The sequence below is a fragment of the Somniosus microcephalus genome, chromosome 3 (genome assembly GCF_052327205.1).
Source record: "Somniosus microcephalus isolate GS21.2 chromosome 3, FLI_Smic_1.0, whole genome shotgun sequence".
In the NCBI taxonomy this organism is placed as follows: Eukaryota; Metazoa; Chordata; class Chondrichthyes; order Squaliformes; family Somniosidae; genus Somniosus; species Somniosus microcephalus.
The window spans coordinates 35,017,451-35,033,726 of NC_140989.1; the positions used below are offsets into that span (position 1 = coordinate 35,017,451).

The window sequence follows — 16,276 nt, forward strand, 5'->3', positions numbered from 1 at the left end:
CTGTTCTGTGTTATGTTTGTTGATTTATAGTTGGGGAATTGGCAAGAGCACTACGATTTTCACCAACATCCCCACACTAGTGGGGGTGGGTGGGGGCGGTGGTGGTGCAATCAACACAAGTAATTGTGCTGCATTGTTTTCCAATTGTTTACAATACTATTGTACCAACTTTAGGCAGAGGAGTTGTGTATTTGTGTACTTTGTTTTTGTTTGTTCCTGGTATATGGTCGACTCTAGCAAGGCCACATTTATTGCTCATCCCTAGTTATCCTCTGAAAGTTGTGGTAGGCCGCCGCCTTGAACCGCTGCAGTTCTTGTGCTTATGGTGATCTAGTGATGGCGTTTTCAGGAATTCTAAGATTTTGACCCACTGGTGATGAAAAGCCAATGGTGTGTATACAAAAACCAGGACGGTGTGTGACTTGGAGGGAAGCATGCAGATGATGGTGTTCCCATGACATTGCTGCTCTTGACCTTCATGGTAGTAGATATTGCAGGGCTGGGAGGCGCTGTCAGTGTAAGCTGGGCAAGTTGCTGTACCGAATCATATAGATGCTATGTACAGCAGCCACAGTGTGTTGGTGAACACGTGGATATTGAGTTCAGTGGCAGGAGCACTGATCAGGTAGACGGATTTGTCCAGGATTGTGCTGAGCTTCTTGAGCAATGCAGTTATCCCCATCCAGGTGAGCATTGTTCCCGTTAAGTGACCACGCAGCAGTCTGGAGGTCCCGTGCAGGCTGCTCACTGGCTTTTTAATGGGAATAACCACACATGTGAGAAGATTTGAATGGGCCGTGCAGCCAGTTAAAGGGCACGCGCATGGAAAATAAAATTACAGGGAACATTGAGTATTCCATCATGCTCCTGACCTGAGCCTTGTAAATTCTGGGAAGGCTTTGACGGATCATGTTGCATTTTATTTTGAAGGGACAAAGCAGAAATAAACAAGTGATGAGGCAGCAATAAACAAGTGCTTCTTTCTACATAGATCCTCTCTGTCTCTGAAATGTCATTGTTGGATAGGAACATAGGAACAGGAGTAGGCCATTCAGCCCCTCGAGCCTGCTCCGCCATTCAATGAGATCATGGCTCATCTATGACCTAATTCCATATACCCGCCTTTGGCCATTATCCCTTGATACCTTTGGTTAACAGAAAGCTATTAAGCTACGATTTAAAATTAACAATTGATCTAGCATCAATTGCCGTTTACGGAAGAGAGTTCCGAACTTCTACCACCCTTTGTGTATAGAAGGCTTCTACCTTAGTTAACAGTCTCTTATGTGGGACTTAATCGGGTATGAATATTCTAACATTTTTGTCTGAAATTCCCTTCCACACTATTTTAAGAGATGTTAACCTGGGTAAAAGAAATGAGCTAATGCTTTTGCTAAAAGATCAGAGTGAAGAATTGCAAACTAACCTGTTATTAGTATCAGAAATGTACTTTCAGGGACTTTTGTTTGCCACCAAGCTATATTTCAAGAATTACAATAATACCAATTGCAGAAAACTAAGACATAAAGCCTGCCCCACCCCACCCCCTCACCTTACTCTTTCAGAGTTATATTAGTTTCTTAAATTGGCAAGTGAAAATGTGAAAGTTTACTAATCTGTCCAGCTCATTTCTACATTCTTCAAACCAATCTTGACAGCTGGGTGTGTGCGTTTGGAGAAATCCACCCTTATTGTGGCCTCTGTGATCTGCAAACATTGCAGGATCAGTGGAATTAAATGTAGCAAAAACAGAAGGGAAATGCCCACAACTGGTACGAAATATCAATCTCCCATTAGTTAAATATGAATCCAAAAATAACAAAATCCCACTTACCGTGTATGTTTCCAGTTAGATTCCTGAGGCGTGTAGCTTAAGAGTCTGCTGGGCTGCAAGCATGAATTCTTCTAGGTTTTCAGGTATGTGTGTGTTCAGCTGACCTGCAGGAATGGCAGGGTGCTGACACAGCCTGGTAAACATGCTAGGTCGCATAACACCTTTTAAAAATAAAAACCTGTTGAAAGTTTATTGAAAACAGTGCAAAGAAGGGTTTTGCGAAGTAAGAACATAAGAACATAAGAAATAGAAGCAGGAGTAGGCCATTCGGCCCTTCGAGCCTGCTCCGCCATTCAGTGAGATCATGGCTGATCTTCTGCCTCAACTCCATTCACCGGCCCTATCGCCATATCCCTTGATGCCTTTACTAGTCAGAAATCTATCGACTTCTGTTTTGAATATACCCAATGACTGAGCCTCCACAGCCCTCTGGGGTAGAGAATTCCAAAGATTCACCACCCTCTGTGTGAAGAAATGTCTTCTCATCTCAGTCCTGAGCGGCCTACCCTTTATCCTGAGGCTGTGGTCCCTGTTTCTAGACTCCCCAGCCAAGGGAAACATTCTCCCAGCATCCACCCTATCAAGCCCTGTAATAATTTTGTATGCTTCAATGAGATCCCCTCTCATTCTTCTGAATTCAAGAGAATACAGGCCTAGTTTACTCAATCTCTTCTCATATGACAGCCCCGTCATCCCAGGAATCAATCTCGTGAACCTTCGTTGCACTCCCTCTATGGCAAGTATATCCTTCCTTAGGTAAGGAGACCAAAAATGTACACAATACTCCAGGTGTGGTCTCACCAAGGCCCTATATAATTGGAGTAAGACTGCTTTACTCCTGTACTCAAATCCTCTTGTAATGAAGGCCAGCATACCATTTGCCTTCCTAATGGCTTGCTGCACATGCACTTTCAGTGACTCATATACAAGGACACCCAGGTCCCTTTGAGCATCTGCATTCCCCAATCTTTCACCATTTAGGAAATACTCTGCCTTTCTGTTTTTTCTACCAAAGTGGATAGCTTCACATTTATCCACATTATAATCCATCTGCCATGTTCTCGCCCACTCACTAAGCCTGTCGAGATCCCCTTGAAGCCTCTTCACATCCCCTTCGCAACTGACACTGCCACCTAGCTTTGTGCCATCAGCAAATTGGAAATGTTACATTTAGTCCCCTCATCCAAATCATTTGATATAGATTGTGAATAGCTGGGGCCCAAGCACCGATCCTTGCGGTACCCCACTAGTCACAGCCTGCCATCCTGAAAAAGACCTGTTTACCCCTACTCTTTGTTTTTGTCTGTTAACCAATTCTCAATCCATGCTAGTATATTACCCCCAATTCCATGTGCCCTAATTTTGTTCACCAACCTCTTGTGTAGAACCTTATCAAAGGCCTTCTGAAAATCCAAATACACCACATCTACCCTTTGTCTACTTCATTAGTTACATCCTCAAAGAACTCCCAAAAAAAACCTGGTTAGGCCTCAGCTGGAGTATTGTGTTCAATTCTGCGCACCCGACTGTAGGAAGGATATCAAGGCCTTAGAGAGGGTGCAGAAGAGATTTACCAGAATGGTAACGGGGATCAGGGACTTCAGTTATGTGGAGAGATTGGAGAAGCTGGGGTTGTTCTCCTTGGAGCAGGGAAGGTTAAGAGGAGATTTGATAGCGGTGTTCAAAATCATGAAGTGTTTTGAGTGAGTAAATAAGGAGAAACTGTTTCCAGTGGCAGAAGGGTCAATAACCAGAGCGCACAGATTCAACGTAATCAGTAAAAGGACCAGAGGCGACATGAGGAAACATTTTTTTTTAATACCACGATTTGTTATGATCTGGAATGCACTGTCGGCGAGCAGATTCAATAGTAACTTTCAAAAGAGAATTGGATAAATACATGAAAGGAGAACATTTACAGGGCTATGGGGAAAAGGGAATGGGACTAATTGGATAGCTCTAGCAAAGAGCCGGCACAGACATGATGGGCCGAATGGCCTATCATTCTATGATTCTACTTTAGTTAGTTTCTTGGAGCAACAAGTTGATGTTAATCTGGAGTCCTCGCATTTAAATAAGCTGACCCAGGCAAATTTTTTTTAGAAGTGAAGACCACGACACTGAAAATGGAATTGCTATCGGATAGATTAGCCAATGCCTGTTTTTGATGATGAAGCAAAAGAGTAACTGATTTCAGTGGGTCCACCCTTCTGAATGATTGAAAATCCATTGTTCCAGTCATTAATCTTCCTAGTTTTTAAAGCTTATTTGTCGAAGTTTAATAGCATATTGAATAAAGAACAAATTAAAAGTACAGGCAAAACCACATGTAGATATTTATGACTTTTACAGTGGTTTAGTGAAATGTGCTTTAAATAGGAGTTTAATGGGGAGAAAAAAACTTGCGTCAAAAATGATCTCTCCCCACCCCCCAAGAGTTCAAAACTACTGGTACCAGTGATGGAGAAATGTTTTCATTGATTCTTTGTGATGTGATGAAAACCAAGAAAATTCAGACATATACACAGTACAAAATCTGCTTTGACTTAAACTACACTGCTGCATAACTTATGCACTTCAGGAATCATTTAATGGATTGTTTTTTTTTAAACCCAGCACTTGTACTTTCACTCAGAGTACTTTCACTCGCAGAAGTATTCAGTATTCGAATTGCAAATCAAGTGGCAACATCCATAATGTATAAGAAGGATTTTTATTTTTTATATTTTGAGTGTCTGATACTTTTTAAATAAAAATAATAAATGGATAAGTATCCCTCTGATCAGCCTCCCCCCCCCCCCCCCCCCCAGGGCCACCCAGGTGTTTAACCTGCTCCCAGCTTGCTGCCAGGATAGCTCTTTGCTGGCTGCTGGGAGATGTGGAATCAATCCATGTATTTTTTTTCTCTTTCTCTCCTGCCCACCCATAAAGACACCCCTCAACCTCCCTTGCTGCCTCCTTTAAGTAGCACATTCAGGATCACATCAATGCCGCAAAGGAACTGAAACATTAAATTGCATAGAATTATATAGAATCGAGAGCACAGAAACAGGCCATTCAAGCCAGTTGTTTTATTCTGTTTATGGTCTACATGAGCCTTCTCCTAGTCTACTTACTTCTTACCACCCTGCCCCTATTCTCTCATCCCTTGTGTATGCTTCAAGCCTCTTGTTAAAAGCTATCTGCTTCACTAGTAATCCACTCCAATTCAATTTTATTTGCCATATGTAACCAGTACAAGTACAATTACAATGGAATGCTTACTCCCCGTTGGGACACGTCAGCTATTCTTACAGTGCCGTGTTCAGAAAGTCAATACAATGGCTTCCAGTGGCAGTGGGAGCACGATGTCCCTCAGCCGCTCCGTCCTCCTCGTCACCGCGGCCTCCTCCTCACTGTTGCCAGCTCCAAGTGCTGGCCTGCTTCTCCCGCTCACAATCCGACCTCTGGCCGCCATGCCCGGCTCCCCTCCTCCCAATCGGACTGCGAGCTTCCCGCCATGGAGCTGCCGGCCGACGTGCTGCAGCGGGTCGTCGTGGCTGCTGCTGCTGCTCGTTGCGCTGCGCTGCCTCCGCTCGACTCGCCTAACACATCGTCGGGATGTGAATGCTCCGGTCGCCGCGGCCTCCTCCTCACCATCGCCGGCTCCACGGTCCGACGGCCTGGGGCCTGCTTCTCCCTCTCACGGTTCGGCCTCTGGCCGCCATGCTCGGCTCCCCTCCTCCCAGTCGGAAGTCCCTCCACTCCATGTAGCAGTGAATTCCATGTTTTAACCACTCTCTGTCTGTGTAAAGAAATTCCTCCTAAATTAGTTATTTGATGTTGGCGACTCTCTTGTATTAATGCTGTATTATTCTGGAGCCACCCAGAGTTTCTCCACATCCACCCTATCGCACCCTTTCGTAAATTTAAAGACCTATATCAGGTCTTCTCGTGGTCTTCTCCTTTCCAGAGAAAAGAACCCCAGCCTGCTCAGTCATTTCTGGATTCCTCTCAATCCTTGTATATCTTTTCTGCACTCTCTCCAGTGCTTCAATATCCTTTTTGTCAGATGAAGATCAACAACTTGCATTTATATAGCATCTTTAACATAGGAAAACATCCTAAGGTGCTTCACAGGAGCATAATAAGACATACATTGACGCCAAGCCAAAGAAGTAGATATATGGACAGGTGACTAAAAGCTTGACCAAAGAGGTAGGTTTTACGGAGGGTCTAAAAGGAGGGACAGGCGGAGAGATGGAAAGATTTAGGGAGGGATTTGTAGAACTTGGGGCCTAGATGGCTGGAGGCGTGGCCACCAATGTTGGGACGAAGGGAGTGGGGGAATGCACAAAAGTCTAGGGTCTGAGGAACCCTAGGAGGGTTGTGTATGGCTTGTGAAAGTTCCAGAGATAGAGAAGGGTGAGGGATTTGAACACGAGGATGAGGTAAAGTTGAGACGTTCATGGACCAGGATCATTGAGGCATTCATGGACCAGGATCATGGGTGAATAGGGCTTAGTGTGGATTAGAATACGGACAGCAGTGTTTTGTTGAGCTTAAGTTTATGGAGGGTGCAAGATGGGAGGCTGGCCAGGAGAGCATTGGAATAGTCAAGTCTCGAGGTAACAAAGCCATGGATGAGGGTTTCAGCAGCAGATGGGCTGAGGCAGGGGCAGAGACGAGCGATAGTAGAGGTGAAATTAAGCAGTCTTAGTGATGAAGAGGATATGGGGTCTGAATCTCCGCTTCAGGTCAAATAGGATGCTGAGGTTCTGAACAGTTTGGTTCAGCTTGAGACAGTGGCCAGGGAGAGAGTTGGAATTGGTGGTGAGGGACTGGAGTTTGTGGCAAGGGCTGAAGACAATGGCTTCAACCTTCCCAATGTTTAATTAGAGGAAAGTGCAGCTCCTCCAGTACTGGAGGGATCAAGAAAGGCGGTGGTGAGGTAGGAGCTGGGTGTCGTCGGCGTACATGGGGAAACTGACATCATGTATTCGGATGATGTCTCTGAGGGACAGCATATAGATGAGAAAAATGAGGGGGCCAAGGATAGATCCTTGAGGGACTCCAGAGGTAATGGTGCAGGAATGAGAATAGAAGTCATTGCAGGAGATTCCCTAGCTATGCCTGGATAGGTAAAAGTGGGACCAGGCAAAGGCAGTCCCTCTTAGCTGGACAATGGAGGAGAATGATGATGTGGCCAACCATGTTAAAGGATACACGCTGAAGAAGGTTTGTTTTGCTTAATTCTCCAGAAATTGACGTCCCTGGTTTTATAGATGATTCTCTGATTCTTACAGCACAGAAGGAGGCCATTCGGCCCATTATGCCTGTGTCGTCTCTTCGAAAGCTACCAATCAGTCCCACATCCCTGCTCTTTCCCCATAGCACTGCCAATTTTTTCTTTTTCAAGTATATACCAATTCTCTTTTGAAAGATACTATTGAATCTGCTTCCACCACCCTTTTAGGTAGTGAATTCCAGATCAAAGCTCGCTGCATTAAAAAAAAAAAAAAAAAAAAAAAAAAAAAAAAAAAATTCTCCTCTTCTCCCCTTTGGTTCTTTCGCCAATTATCTTAAATCTGTGTCCTCTGGTGATCGACCCTCCTGCCAGTGGAAACAGTTTCTCCCCATCTACTCTATCGAAACCCTTCATGATTTTGAACACCTCGATTAAATCTCCCCTTAACTTTCCCTGCACTAAGGAGAATATTCCCAGCTTCTCTGGTCTCTCCACATAACCAAAGTCCCTCCTCCCTGGTACCATTGTAGTAAATCTCCCTCTGCACCCTCTCCAAGGCCTTGTCATCCTTCCTAAGGTATGGTGCTAAGATTTGGACACAGTACTCTAGCTGAGGCCTAACCAGTGATTTATAACGGTTTAGCATAACTTTGCATTCTCAGTAATTTTTCACTGATGCACCAGAATGCAGAAAGGAGTGGGGTCAACTTTGCTGTCAATCCTTAAAAGTTTCTGGAAGAAATAGATGCAGGTGTATGGTGGGAGCTGTAGACCGATAGCACGAGTCGCGTCAGCTAACAGTGATGGGTCTGGGAACATACACAAGCTCAAGACTCAGGCTTCCCTTGTAGAATCACAGAATGGTTACAGCACGGAAGGAGGCCATTCGGCCCGTCGAGCCCGTGCCGGCTCTCTGCAAGAGCACTTCAGCTAGTCCCACTCCCCTGCCTTTTCCCCGCAGACCTGCAAATTTTTTTCCTTCAGGTACTTATCCAATTCCCTTTTGAAAGCCACGATTGAATCTGCCTCCACCACCCTGTCAGGCAGTGCATTCCAGGTCCTAACCACTGTAGGCACAAATTGTTTACAGGAATCTCAAAACAGAAAATGCGATTATGTTTTAATTATTTTCTTGCAAATCTTATTGAAATAATAAAGACATTTAAATAATAATTATTGCTTGTAAGTCCTCCAATTTAGTGGAAAAAGCATGATGGCAGCCAAAAATATATTCAAAAAAATTGTTGGAATGAATTTAATTTATTTCCTTTCTTGGCAGCTTTTGCTGACTGGCTGTGTTTCATTCATATTCATATGTCCTTCGTAGTTCCTCATTGAAAGTTTGTTCACCTGTCCACTTTCCTACCTTTCTCATTTGTATAATCCCAACCTGACCAGTTGTAATTTTGTTACTGTTTTCTGAATGGCTTGGTTCACACCTATGCATATATAATACTGAAGTGTGACACAGGAAGACGTGCGATGAAGGATAACACTGTTAGAATCAAACTTTGCTTTTTTCACTGTTGTTGGAAAATGAAAATTAGTGTTTTCTTTATCCATTGCAGTAAAGAAAATGAATATATACCACTGATGTAAACAATGGTTGTTTTTGAATTCTCACTATAAGCAAAAGAAAGTCAGGTCCTGTAATCACTTTGTCTGCCTGCATCTTTCTTCTTTTCAAAACATGCACTTAAAATCATCACAGCCCCAGGACATCGCTGCAGGAGTTCCTCAGGGCAGCGTCCTAGGCCCAACCATCTTCAGCTGCTTCATCAATGACCTTCTCTCCAACATAAGGTCAGAAATGGGGATGTTCACTGATGACTGCATAGTGTTCAGCGCCATTCACAACTCCTCAGATAATGAAGCAGCCCATGCCCCCATACAGCAAGACCTGGACGACGTTCAGGCTTGGGCTGATAAGTGGCAGGTAACATTCGCGACACAGAAAAGCCAGGCAATGACTATCTCCAACAAGCGAGAGTCTAACCACCTCCCCTTCACATTCAACGTCATTACCATCGCTGAATTCCCCACCAACAACATCCTGGGGGTCACCATTGACCAGAAACTTAACTGGACCAGCCACATAAATACTGTGGCAACACTGCAGGTCAGAGGCTAGGTATTCTATGGCAAGTGTCTCACCTCCTGACTCCCCAAAGCCTTTCCACCATCTTACAAGGCACAAGCAAGGAGTGTGATGGAATACTCTCCACTTGCCTGGATGAGTGCAGCTCCAACAACACTCTAGAAGCTCGACACCATCCAGGACAAAGCAGCCCGCTTGATTGGCACCCCATCCACCACCTTAAACATTCACTCCCTCCACCACCGGTGTACCATGGCTGCAGTGTGTACCATCTACAAGATGCACTGCAGCAACTCACCAAGGCTTCTTCAGCAACACCTCCCAAACCTGCGACCTCTTCCACCTAGAAGGACAAGGGCAACAGGTGCATGGGAATACCACCACCTCCAAGTTCCCCTCCAAGTCACACACAATCCTGACTCAGAAGTATGTTGCTGGGTCAAAATACTGGAACTCCCTACCTAACAGCACTGTGGGAGTATCTTCACCACACGGACTGCAGCGGTTCAAGCAGGTGGCTCACCACCACCTTCTCGAGGGCAATTAGGGATGGGCAATAAATGCTGGTGTTGCCAGCGACGCCCACATCCCATAAACAAATTAAAAAAAAAAAAAAAAAATGTTTTCCTATTGGACCTTGCCTCTAAAATTCCTGCTCCAGCTTATTTTGAAATAATTTGGAAAAAACAAACTCATTATCATTTCTATAGCCTGAGGAAAGACTGGTTCAGCTATCACCCCTGTGCTCGCTGACCTACATTGGCTTCTGGTCCGTCACCGCCTCAATTTATATATTTAAAAAAAAAATTCTCATCCTTATTTTCAAATCCCTCCATGGCTTCGCCCTTCCTGATCTCTAACCACCTCCAGCCCTACAACCCTCCAAGATCTCTGCACTCTTCCAATTCTGGCCTCTTACGCATCCCCGATTTTCTTCGCCTCTTCATTGGCGGCCATGCCTTCAGCTGCCTAGGCCCTAAACTCTGGGATTCCCTCCCTCAGCTTCCCTGTCTCTTCTCTCCTCCGTTTAAGACGTTCTTTAAAACCTACCTCTTTGATCAAGCTTTTGGTCACCTATCCTAATATCTTCTGCTGCTCAGGAAGGGAGGAAAAAGAGTGGGAGAGCAATAGTGGTAGGGGATTCTATCGTAAGGGGTACAGATAGGCGTTTCTGTAGACGTGACTCCAGGATGGTTTGTTGCCTCCCTGGTGCCAGGGTCCAGGATGTCACTGAACAGCTGCAGGGCATTCTGAAGGGGGAGAGTGAACAGTCAGAGGTCGTGGTTCACATTGGGACCAATGACATGGGTAGGAAGAGGGATGAGGTCCTGCAGCAAGAATTTAGGGAGCTAGGTAGCAGATTAAAGAGCAGGACCTCAAAGGTTGTAATCTCTGGATTACTCCCGGTGCCATGTGCTAGTGAGTATAGGAATAGGAGGATAGAGCAGATGAATGCGTGGCTAAAGAGTTGGTGCAGGAGGGAGGGCTTTAGTTTCCTGGATCACTGGGCCTGCTTCTGGGAAAGGTGGGACTTGTACAAGTCGGACGGGTTGCACCTGAACCAGAGCGGGACAAATATCCTTGCGGGGAGGTTTGCTAGCAATGTTCGGGGGGGTTTAAACTAAAATGGCAGGGGGTTGGGAACCTGCGCAGGGAGACAGAGGAAAGGGAAACAGGGATAAAAGCAAAAGATAGGAAGGAGAAAAACAAAAGTGGCAGTCAGAGAAATCAACGGTTTAAATCAAACGTGGCCACAGTAAATAATAACTCTAATAGGTCTAAGAGCGTTAAAAAAACAAGCCTGAAGGCTTTGTGTCTTAATGCGAGGAGCATTTGTAATAAGGTGGACGAATTGGCTGCGCAAATAGAGGTAAACGAATATGATTTGGTTGGGATTACGGAAACGTGGCTCAAGGATGGCCAAGACTGGGAACTCAACATCCAGGGGTATTCGATATTCAGGAAAGATAGGCAAAAAGGAAAGGGAGGTGGGGGTAGCATTACTGGTTAAAGAAGGGATTAATACAATTGTAATGAAGGATATTAGCTCTGATGATGTGGAATCTGTATGGGTAGAATTGAGAAATACTAAGGGGAAAAAAACATTCGTGGGAGTGGTATATAGACCTCCCAACAGTAAGGCGGAGGTTGGGGATGGCATTAAAAGGGAAATTAAAGAAGCGTGCAATAAGGGCACAGCAGTCATCATGGGTGACTTTAATCTACATATAGATTGGGCCAACCAAATCAGTAACAATACTGTGGAGGAGAAATTCCTGGAGTGTTTACGGGATGGTTTCCTGGACCAATATGTCGAGGAACCAACCAGAGATCAGGCCATCTTAGACTGGGTATTATGTAACGACAAAGGATTAATTAGCAATCTTGTTGTACGAGGCCCCTTGGGTCTGAGCGATCATAATATGATCGAATTCTTCATTAAGTTGGAGATTGAAGTAGTTGACTCAGAGACTAGGGTCCTCAATTTAAATAAAGGAAACTACGATGGTCTGAGGAGCGAGTTGGGTAGGATTGATTGGGGAATGGCACTCAAAGGGTTGACGGTGGATAGGCAATGGCAAACATTCAAAGACCGCATGGATGAACTACAGAATTTGTTCATCCCAGTTTGGCATAAAAATAAAACAAAAAAGGTGACTCAACCGTGGCTAACAAGGGAAATTAGGGCTAGCATAAGATCCAAGGAGACGACATATAAATTGGCCAGAAAAAGCAATAATCTTGAGGATTGGGAGCAGTTTAGGATTCAACAAAGGAGGACAAAGGGATTAATTAAGAAAGGGAAAATAGAATATGAGAGTAAGCTTTCAGGGAACATAAAAACTGACTGTAAAAGCTTTTATAGATATGTGAAGAGAACAAGATTGGTGAAGTCAAGCGTAGGTCCCTTACAGTCAGAATCAGGGGAATTTATAATGGGAAACAAAGAAATGGCAGACCAACTAAATTCATACTTTGGTTCTGTCTTCACAAAGGAGGACACAAATAACCTCCCAGAGATGCCGGGGAACATAGGGCCTGATGAAAGGGTGGAACTGAAAGAAATCAGTATTTGCAGGGAAATGGTGTTAGGAAAATTGATGGGACTAAAGGCCGATAAATCCCCAGGGCCTGATAATCTACATCCCAGGGTACTTAAGGAAGTGGCCCTGGAAATAGTAGATGCATTGCTGGTCATCTTCCAGAACTCGATAGACTCTGGAACAGTACCCATGGATTGGAGGGTAGCTAATGTTACCCCACTATTCAAAAAGGGTGGTCGAGAAAAAGTGGGGAATTATAGAACGGTAAGCCTGACATCGGTAGTGGGGAAAATGCTAGAATCTATTATAAAAGATGTAATAGCAGAGCACTTGGTAAGCAGTGACAGGATCGGACAAAGTCAACATGGATTTACAAAAGGTAAATCATGCTTGACTAACCTACTGGAACTTTTTGAGGATGTAACTGGTAAAATAGATAAGGGAGAACCAGTGGATGTGATGTATTTGGACTTTCAGAAGGCTTTCGATAAGGTCCCACATGAGAGATTAGCGTGCAAAATTAAGGCACATGGGATTGGGGGCAAGGTATTGACTTGGATAGAGAACTGGTTGGCGGACAGAAAGCAAAGAGTTGGAATAAACGGGTCATTTTCCGAGTGGCAGGTAGTGACTAGTGGGGTACCGCAAGGATCGGTCCTAGGACCCCAGCAGTTCACAATATATATTAATGATCTGGACGAGGGAATTGGATGTAATGGCCTAGAAATTCAGTCGCGCCACTTTTGGGGCGCTAAAGTCGGGCGGTCGCTAAAGTTAGCGCCTGCCGGAAAGTGTAGGCCACTTTGCCGAAATTCAGTAGATTTGGCCAAGGAGTTTGGGCGAGCGCTGAAACTGGCGTTGCACTCCTATCTTTAGGCGCTAAGCCGGCGGTGCGGACTGATAACGCCGAGGCCGGGCGCAGCGCAGGTGCGGTCATGTTTTGATTGACAGCAGACACCCTGACGCCGGCCAGCTCTTAAAGGGGGAAGGGTCGACTTTGTCTGCTGCCACGCCCTGGATAGTGGAGCCCTGCAGCTAGGCCTCAACACTGCTGGTGGACCCAAATAGCGCCTGAAGCCATGCAGAAGGCCCGTGAACGAGCGCAGCGCTTCTCAGAGCCTGCTTTGTGGGTGTTGCTTAAGGGTTTGGAAAAGAGAAGAGAGATCTTGTGCCCGGACAGTGGCAAGAAGGCTCCCAGGAGGCAGTTCAGGAGAGCCTGGAGGGAAATCGCCCACAGGGTGTCAGCCACCAGCGATGTCCCCAGGACTGGTGACCAATGCCGCAAGAAGTACAACGACCTCACTCGGTTGGTCAAGGTGAGTAGCCTTTCCCGTGTCCTCCTCATCCTTGCATGTGCACCTCACATTATGGGCAAAGGGACCTCAAAGGCCTAATGGTCATCCCTCCTCCCGCAGCTATGGCACTGGCATGATCATCAATAGCACTTTCTGCACTTTACACACTGGCCAAGCTACTCGACCATGGGAGGCAGTGCACACAACAGCAGGGCACCACACTGGCCAAGCTATTCCACCATGGGAGGCAGTGCACACAACAACAGGGCACCACACTGTACTTAGAGGCCGTCCTTTCTCTTGCAGGCCAAGCTGGCCCAGAATATGAAGAGCCGGAATGTCACCGGGGGAGGCCGTGCCCAGTTCCAGGAGCTCAGTGAGCTGGAGGAGCGCGTGGCTCGACTCATGCGTGGCCGGGTGGTTGACCCCGTTGCTATTGGTGATGCGGACCCTGTGCTGGGCCCCAATGGTAAGGACATGACCATTTGGACCTCTCTCGTTCCCCTTGCGCTTCAGATCTACATCCTTTGCCACTGTCCGACCAATGCGCATAATGCCACCACTCATGCCTCCCTCGCTGACGCCCTGTCCTCACTCTAAAGCTACTCTTGTGCCTTCCTGCTTTCAGCTGGCGAGGAGGAGGTCCATAAAGCTGAGTGCCAGTCCCTCGGAAGAGGAGGACGACGAGGACCAAGAGGAAGGCGGCACATCGGGGGAACCCTCATCCGTGCCAGGGGATGGCAATGGGGGGGAGACGTCTTGCCTGGAGGAGAGCCGGGGGAAGTGTTGCAGGGGGGGTGTAGCTCCTGGGCCCAGTGGCGTCCAGGCACGCGGGAAGGGTCGGGCAGCTCGGCGGCCTTCTCCCCAGAGGGAGAGTCCGCCCTCCAGTCCGGAGACGGTCCTCGCCCAGGAGGTGCGCCTCCTTGATGAAATGTCCGCGGCCTCGGAGCGGCGCCACAACGAGTTCATGGGGGTTGTGGGACAGATGCCTCAGGCCATTGAGTCCCTGGCTCATAGTGTGGCCGCTTTCGGGGACTCACAGGCCAGGGGTGTCGACCAACTCACGGCAGCACAGGCCAGGGGTGTCGACCAACTCGCGGCAGCACAGGACGCGAGTCGCGAGTTCATGAGTGGTGCCGTGCAGACACTGGCTGATCTGATGTGGGCACAGACCAGGGCAGTTCGGGCACTCACTTCTGCCACACTCGCGGTGTCACGGAAGCATCGCCAGGGCACCCGCTGCCCTGCTGCAGCACAGCGGTCTGGCCTCCACCAGATTGCTGCGCTTGCTGCAGTGCCAGCCCGGCCGAGTGCCAGTGTCTCTGGCGACCAGCGAGCGCCTGGCATCAGCCAGCTTGCCCCCATTGCTGCAGCCGCCACTGCCACTCCCCCAGCCAAGGTGCGACGAGCTGATGCAGAGACTGATGCTGCCCAGCCACAGCTGCAGCAGTCAGCAGCCGGCCCCTCCAGGGCCGGGCCTCGTCTAGGCCGACCCCCAAGGGCATCTGCCGTCACGCAGTGTGCCCCTCAGGAGCCTTCCCCCAGCCTTGCCACACCCACAGGGCCCAGGTTGAGGCGGAGCAACAGGTCGGGCAGGGGCCGGAGAAGCCTGCACAAGGACTCGCCCTCTCGGCACACCAAGTAGAGTGTGTTGCCAACTTTTTTTTATATGGGGGTGTTTGTGTTCTGGGGGGGTGCTTATTTTGGGAAGGCCGAAGATGAAGGCAAATGTTTTTTTATATGGGGGTGGTTGTGTTCTGGAGGGGGGGGGGCTTATTTTGGGAAGGCCGAGGATGAAGGCAAATGTTATTGACAAGTTTTGTTATTCCTCCCCAGGTTGTGGGAGTGAGATATGTTTTTGACACTTTTTTGGGGGTCTTGTCTGTTTCTCTGTTTCATGTGGGAAGGGCCCTGAGTTTGTTAAATAAAGCTTTTTATTTATTCAGCTTGTCCAGGTGTCATGTTTCAAGTGGTTGTTGCGTTAACCGGCTGAGGGCTTGCGGAGCGGCTGCATTCAGGTGCGTTCATTGCCACAAGCCATTCCCTGACAGGGGGCCTAGAAGTGCCGTTCAATAAGCCGCCGGCGGACGGCCCTTGGACCTTGTGGCTCCCTCCTGGGCTGGTACTCCTCCTCCTCCTCCTCCTCCTCCTCATGGTCCTCCTGCTCGTCCTCCTGAGGTGGTGGTCCAACGTGAGGTGGCAGTGCCTGAGTCCTGCGGAGAGCCAGGTTGTGCAGCATGCAGCAAACGACGACGAACTGGGAGACTCTATCCGGCGAATACTGTAGAGATCCGCCGGAATGATCCAGGCAGCGGAACCGTTGCTTGAGGATGCCAATTGTTTGCTCTATGATTTTCCTTGTGGCTTGATGGCTTTCGTTGTATGCCTCCTCCGCAGGGGTCCTGGGCGCGCGGAGCGGGGTCATGAGCCATGTACACAAAGGGTAGCCCTTGTCCCCAATAAGCCATCCCCTTGGTGGAGGCTGTGCCTCGAACATGTCAGCCACAGTAGTCTGGCGCAGGATAAATGCATCGTGGCTGCTTCCTGGAAAACGGGCATTGACAGCTAGGATGCGCTGCCTGTGGTCACACACCAGCTGTACATTGAGGGAATGGTAGCCCTTCCGGTTGCGGTAATCCTCGGCATTGTCGATAGGTGCCTGCATAGCCACATGCGTGCAGTCAATGGCACCCTGCACCATGGGGAAGTCGGCGATCCTGGCAAATCCGCCTGCACGCTGCTCCTGCCTCTCTAGGGTCATGGGGAAGGAGATGAATT

The 16,276-nt window shown here is 47.6% G+C and overlaps 1 protein-coding gene across 2 annotated transcripts in view; it reads left to right on the top strand.

The window, feature by feature from the left end:
* The window catches only part of LOC147120970 (proton-coupled folate transporter), a 125,692-nt gene that overhangs the window by 50,280 nt on the left and 59,136 nt on the right, over positions 1–16,276 (top strand). Inside the window, exon 4 of one of the 2 annotated variants that reach the window (XM_085980064.1) lies at positions 3,938–10,573. The exons of the other annotated variant lie outside the window; for it this stretch is intronic. Coding sequence (XP_085836190.1) covers positions 3,938–3,943 — 6 coding nt within the window. The 3' untranslated portion in view covers positions 3,944–10,573. Of the gene's footprint in view, positions 1–3,937; positions 10,574–16,276 lie in introns of those variants that run through there. 2 annotated transcript variants of the gene reach the window in all.